Source organism: Myotis yumanensis, unplaced genomic scaffold (assembly GCF_028538775.1).
Source record: "Myotis yumanensis isolate MYYU_CA2020_CCGP unplaced genomic scaffold, mMyoYum1.0.hap1 SCAF_6, whole genome shotgun sequence".
Classification (NCBI taxonomy): domain Eukaryota; kingdom Metazoa; phylum Chordata; class Mammalia; order Chiroptera; family Vespertilionidae; genus Myotis; species Myotis yumanensis.
Genome location: NW_027223757.1, coordinates 24,536,698 through 24,543,194, shown reverse-complemented (window position 1 = coordinate 24,543,194; position 6,497 = coordinate 24,536,698). Strand labels below are relative to the sequence as shown.

The 6,497-nt window shown below is 56.0% G+C and overlaps 1 protein-coding gene across 1 annotated transcript; it reads right to left on the bottom strand.

The window, feature by feature from the left end:
* Positions 1 to 407: 407 nt before the first annotated feature.
* On the bottom strand, positions 408 to 3,560 carry SLC35D3 (solute carrier family 35 member D3). Its single transcript, XM_070419262.1, has 2 exons — positions 3,122 to 3,560; positions 408 to 2,167 (listed from the first exon to the last, which is right to left on the bottom strand). The coding sequence occupies exons 1-2, from the start codon at positions 3,558 to 3,560 to the stop codon at positions 1,341 to 1,343; spliced, it is 1,266 nt and encodes a 421-aa protein (XP_070275363.1). The 3' UTR covers positions 408 to 1,340.
* Between the last annotated feature and the right edge of the window lie 2,937 nt (positions 3,561 to 6,497).

Sequence of the window (6,497 nt, the reverse complement as noted above, 5' to 3'; positions counted from 1 at the left end):
AAGAAAAATTTAGGATGCCACCACCTGAGAGTCTCAGGTACATACTGGCAAATAATGAGAGTGCTTTTAGTGTCAAAGTACCTCTCCCGGATGGGGCTGGCCAGAAGACTCTGCTATTCCATCTCAAACTCCACTTGAACTGACATCAGCTGTGGATGGCTTTCATTCTGCAGCATGTGGCAGTATTTTATTTTACTTTATAATGGTTTTCTTGGCTGGAAAACGAGAGTGTTTTATGTGTGTTAAACTAAACCACCATGCTAATTTTGGAAGTTCCCAAGGAGGTGGCCCCTACATACCAGATGCTAGACACCACGCACTGAAGGCAAACACAAGCTACACAGCAACAACAGAACATCAATGTGTCTCCAACAAGTGTCTAACAATATGCCTTTTAGCAGATAGACTCAGACTTTATTTCGACAAATGTAAGATAGAAAAATATCAAGTGAATATAGCAGTTGCTCTTTCTGTAACAAGGTTTGGGATGTGCAATGCGATTTGCAAGGACTAGCTTAATAGGAAGGTTTTACTTCTGTTTGGGCTTCTTAATGCTGAATTCTATTTCAGCCATTGCATTTGCTTGAGAGAATATTGGACACAGTAAAACTGGTATTTAAAAAGGTCATGGCATTCAATAATAAATATTACAAAGCAGTGAACCAAAACAACTTTTAAAATATTTCTATAGTAATTACTAAAAGCCAACATTAAACTTGATGATTAAAGCTAAGAACTCATATTTTCAAAATAGCTTTGACATTTCTTACCAATATATAATAGAATAGTAGAACACTTATTGTTTAAAAACAGGTGAAGAAAATTAGAATTAACATGATATTTCAGATGACTATAAACAGTAAACATCAATTCAGTGTATTTATATATCTTTTCAATAATATACTCTTTGCCCAGCTGGCCATAAAAAACTGTAGTTCTAGCATCAAAAATGTGCCCTTGGATGTAATCTTTGAGCTAATTACCTGCTGCCATCATTTCTGCACTCCATCTTTGAGGGTGGTTGAGGGACTCAGTACATGCAGATATTTGGTTATGGTTATAATGTCAAAAAAATGTGCCAAGAGTCTGCAGCTGAACCTACTGTCTTATTTTGTTAAGCACCTTCATATTCTTTTGTCTTTGTTATGCCTCAGGTGAACTGATGCTAAATAATTCACACCGGTGCTAATTTTGTTGCTGTCAGTCTGGTTCAGATTCTTTCTTTGCTTCCCTGCCCCACTCCTCAAAGAATAAAACTGGGCAGCCCCTCATTAAAATATGTTTTCTCTAACATATAAAATAAGTATCTATGTACACATATACATACATGCGTTTCCTTTTCAAGGACTGGGTGACTCCTCATTTTCTATCAAATAATCCTTCTTTATATACTTGGTTCCCCTGACTAACCTCCACACTACCAGGTAAGCATCCTTTAGTGACTTCCTGCTGGCTTCTTCAGCGCTGTCTGCCATCTGCCAGGTACTAGCCGCCAGCGGGACTCCTCTGGGGCTACCCCTCACCCCTTGCCCCCTTTGCTGAGCGGAGCCACCTGCTACCTTTCCACCTTCTGCCCCGCCAGCTACCTCCTCCGGCAGCTCCTCTATGACAAAAGGCAGCTGGTCTCCACCTGGCTGCGCCTCCTCTCCCTGCGGCTGCGTCTCCAGGTCCTCGTAGTTGCTTTGCTTTCTGGTCTCCAAGAATTTGGCCACACAGTAAATGATGGAACCCAGGGTGTTCACCACGACCCCGGCAATGAAGAGAGAGGTGGGCGCCACGTCGCTGAAGGCCACCATGCCCACCGTGATGGTGGCGATGCTCTTCACCACGCCCACGAAGCTGGTGGTCACCGCCGAGTTGATGTAGGTGCAGTGCAGCGTGGTGAAGTTCATGGCGCAGCCGATCAGGACGCAGGCCACGAAGATGCAGACCATCGTGGGGTCCTTCCAGCCGGGGAAGGCCCAGACTTGGATCGCATCGGTGCTGGCGAAGGACAGGACGACCAGCAGCGGGGTAGCGGAGATGGCGATGGCGTACTGCGCGGTGAGCGGCCCGTGCTGGGTGTCCGCGCTCGCCTTCTGGATGAGCACCAGGTAGGCGGCGTGCACCAGCACCGCCAGCACGCCCGTCACGTAGCCCATGGGGTCGCCAGTCAGGTCGCCGGCGCCTGGGGCGCAGGAAGAGGGCCGCAGAGCCGGGAAAGAGAAAGAGAAGACACCGGGTTGGCGCGGGTGGCTCTCCACGGGGGAGACGCGTCGTCGGGTTGGAAAGTAGACGGGTGCCTGCCCCACCTCTGCCCCTGGGTGTAAAATGGCCAGTGCCCAATGCGAGGCGGGAGGAGAGGCACCGTCCCTGCCGCGTCCCCAGGGCATTCTGTCTATCTCTGTCCCCGACAGAGGCCCCGGAGAGCGCAGGTGCCCTCGGGGAGGCGGTGGCTCTCAGAGCCGACGCGGAGGGGGCCAGGTGTTTGGTATCCTTGCCCCTCCGTGGGCAAAGGGATCCCCCAACTAGTAGCTTCTAACTCCGGCGGGCTGGGCACGGGGCGAAGAACCGCCCTCTCGCCCCCAAAGCTTTCCCGCTCCCACCGGCTCGCGTCTCATCCAGTCGGCCAGGCCCACGCGGTCTCAGTGCAGCCCCTTCTGCCCCGCGCCCGCAGCCCCCGCGCGGCGCCGCCGGAGCCCTCCAACCAGCCCGGCGCTGCCAGCGCCCCCACCCCCACTCCAGCCCCGCGTGACCCGAGGAAGTTCACGGCCCCCTCCTTCCGGCGTGGTCTGGGATTCCAGCTCCCGGCTCGGGCGGCTCTCCCACCCCTCCCCGAGGAAGGAAGGGGTGACGGGGGCCGGGGTGGCGGGAAGGACGATACGGGGTGAGGCAGGGGCGGGGGTCGAAAGCCGGGACGGGGGCTGGGCGCTCTGAAAGGGGGGCCGGAGCTCTGGGGAAGCTCCTCTGGGTCTCACAAGTCGCGCTTTTGAGCCGAGCGACACGTTCCAACTCTCCGCCGGTCTGTCTCAGCCGCCCCATCTGGAAGTGAGGACGCTGCACTAGCCATCCCTGCGGTCTCTGCCCGTGGGATGGGGTGGGGTGGGGTGGGTGGGAGGGGGGTCGGCGCGCGTCCGCTCACCTGCCAGAGCCGCGCCGCAGGTGGTGATGAGCACGGCGGCGAGCACCCCCGGCGAGGGCGCGCCGTTCTTGAGCACCAGCACGCCGATGAGCATGGTGACCAGGGGCAGGCAGCGCTTGAAGACCACGTACATGGGCAGGCTGAGGCCTCGCAGCGACCAGAGCGTGAGGCTGGACTGCAGCGTGGAGAGCACTGTGACCCCCGCGAAGGAGCGCGCCAGGCTCAGGCCGAAGGGGGGCACCGCGATGAGCCCGAGGCGCCGCAGCAGCTCCAGGCTCAGCGCCGCCGTGGAGCTGGTCAGGCACTGCACCAGGGTCAGGAAGGAGAACCGGTAGCGGCTGAGGAGGAACTTGAGGAGGATGTTGAGGGAGCCCGAGAAGACCCCGTGCGCGATGGCCACCGAGATGCCCAGTAGGCGGCCCCGGCACAGCTGCCGCATCGCGCCCGCTCCGGCGCACCCGGCGGTGGAGGACCTGCGGGAGGAGAGCCGGGAGGAGGGCCGGGAGGCGCGCGGCGAGGGCGGCGCGGGTGCCAGCCCAGCGCCGTGGGCGAAGGGCAGGGGGCCCCACGGCACGGCAGGGGGCGCCGGCACCGCCGCGGAGGGCAGCTCCAGCCAGGCGTCCTCGCGGCTCGGTGGCTCCGCGTCCGACTGCCCCGCACTCGGCAGTGACGGGGGCGGAGGACTCCGAAAAGTGGCGGGGTGGGGGGGCTGGTCTGAGAGGAGTGGCGGGAATCCTAGCGACAGCAGTTCGTAAGGAGGTGACGAGCTGCAGTGGGTTGTGTCCCGCGCGGGTTCACCGTCAGGGAGAACACCGAGGCTGGAAGCGCGGGCAGCTGCCGCCGCAAGCGGACCGGACACGCGCCCCTCCGGCACCCAGCGCCCACGCCAGCGGGCTCTCGGGGTGCTGCCTCCTCTCCCCCAGCAGGGTCAGCTGCTCCTGTTTGCCCCTTCTTCCCTGCTCCGAGTCAAGGGGATCCGGGCACAGCTAGAGATTTTAGAAACCACAGCGCCCCAGGGGCGAACACCCGTTATTCGCTGCAACAAGTGACAGCGCCCCAGCCTCCTGCCCCCCGCGCTGCATGGTTTTCCTCCCACGGTCCCTGCCGGCCGACCAGGGAGGTCTGTGCCAGCGGGCGGGGGAGTCCCCTGATGCTGTAGATTCGGGCGCTGACGCCCCGACATGGAAGGGGAAACCAAGGCCCAGGACCGGCGTGCTTTCAGACAGGAAGGCTGGCCCCGTCGGGTCCCCGGCACCCCGCACCCTGCGCGCGCCTTCCAGGGTGGGGCCTGCAATTACGCGCACGGCTCTGGGGGAGCTGCCGGGGGCGCAGTGGCCTCGCGCGGCTGTGGAGCCTGGGGCGGGGGCAGGGGCACGTGTTCCAAGTGGAGCAAAGACGTGAAATTAGCGAAAGAGCAGAAACTAAGACTCTGGAGAGAGTAGCCAGTAAGGGTTCCAGAGGAGCCTGGGCGCCGGTGCCCCGGGGGTGGGCTGGGAGCGACTGACCGTGGCGGGGAGTGGAGTGGGTGGGGGGCGGGGGTGGGAGGAGAGGGCGTGGCGGGCTGGCCCTGGGACCACAGCGGAGCCGAGACTAGGTGTGAGCTTCCCGTGGGTCCCGGGGACCCACTGCAGCCTGCGGGCCGTGGCGAGCCGCTTGGGGCGAGCAGGACAACCCCTATCTCCTATTTCCCGCGCCAGGGCACCTCCGTATCCCGCTGTACTTCCCACTCGGGTAAGAGAAAAAGAAAACTCTTATGTTCTGAAGCGACAGACTTTTGTGACCCTTTTATCTGAACTTCCGTCTCTGGAAAGCAACGTCCGGACCCCGTCATTCGCTCAGAGGAGGCCACGGTTAAGAGCCAGACACAGTTTAGTTTTCGCGCTCCTTGGACACGGTCAGGGTTTGGGTGCCAGGGAAAGAGCTCGAGATGCGCTCCACCGCTCCTTTCGTTCTTTCCTCTGATCCAGCCACACCGCCCGCCCCTCCCTCCCCCTGATCCCCCGCAGCCGCATCCCAAACTCCTAACGTTTAAATCCATTTCTCTGGTGGTTCTTTTTTGTCCTCCATATTCCCACCTTTGTGCTGAACGCGACTCTTCCAGCCCAGATGAAAACCGCGATTACCACCGCAGCAGACAAAAGAAGTTACATCTGGGATGTGCAGCATCCCTGGGCCAGCTTTGCATGTGCTGGGAGCTCACTTTGGTGAGAGAGAACTGGCTCTCAAACCAACCTCCAGCGCCCGTGCTGAGCGCCTAGTAGGGAGCCTCCCCGCCTCACACAGGTGGGCACTCAAGGAAGTGTTTGCGGATGACCCACTACTCTGCCAACTTTCCAGGAATAACACTAGAAAGCATTATAGGGAACCCTGTGCTCCCGGTGCCTAGGGAACTCTTGTTTTTTGTTGGTAACAGCTCTGGTTACATGGCTATTTCAAGGACTCTGCTTCTTCTTTTTTTTAAAGTGATAACTGTTCCTTCTTTAGGAAATAATGAAGTCTGAAGCAATAGTTCAAATTGTGTGTGTGTGTGTGTGTGTGTGTGTGTGTGTGTAAGCATATATCCAAAGTTCACTCAGAAAAGAAAAAAACTGAAAATTAACTTTTAAAGCCATCAGCAAATAACAGATCTCTGCTTTTGGGGACCATTGCAATTAAAGGATGGTTGCTTTAAGCCATCCGAAGTGAACACAATAAAGAATTGTCTGCACAGACCTAGTTTTGGAATGATTCATTTCTGCCAGCAATTATAACTGCTTCCATTTGTGATACGAACATTAGGTTAAAGATTTGGGGCTGATTCAGCTCTCTTACCCTTCTCATTTAGGCAAGAATATTTAGCTGAATATTTGAAACCTACACTGGCATGAAACAGAGCACATTTTCTCTATTGCATATAATTCTTTTCCATTAGGGCTCTCATTTTAAAAAATTAACACCATCTCCCACACCAGTTACTAGATAGGATCCCAAAGAAAAAATGAAATAAGAATACTGTATTTAGCAAGATAATTGAACAAGAATGGGGATCTGAAGGTCAAAAAGCTATCAAGGTAGCAAGGGTCTGATTCAAGCTCTATTATCTTTGGAGCTACTCAATAAATATTGGTGGCATGACATGCACTCATTCAACAAACATACAGAGTAAGTATGTTGTGCTATGCAGTGTTAGCTACAGAGGATTCAAAGATGAGCACTCATCCTAGTCCTTAAGATTCACAGGTGGAGGTGAGGCAGCACAAAGAGGCTCATGCCGCAGTGGGGTCTTGTGGCAGAAACAGGAGAGCACTGAGAAGGGCAATACAATCAGCTTCACAGGGGTGTGCCGGAAGCCGGTCCATCCTTGCTGCTTGACACAGTCGCTGCAGGAAAGAAACAT

Excerpts from the sequence above, each read along its gene's own strand:
- SLC35D3 (XM_070419262.1), bottom strand. The coding sequence starts at position 3,560 with ATGCGGCAGCTGTGCCGGGGCCGCCTACTGGGCATCTCGGTGGCCATC. Across the intron at positions 2,168-3,121 it reads CTGCGGCGCGGCTCTGGCAG|GCGCCGGCGACCTGACTGGC; the intron begins GTGAGCGGACGC and ends CCTGCGCCCCAG.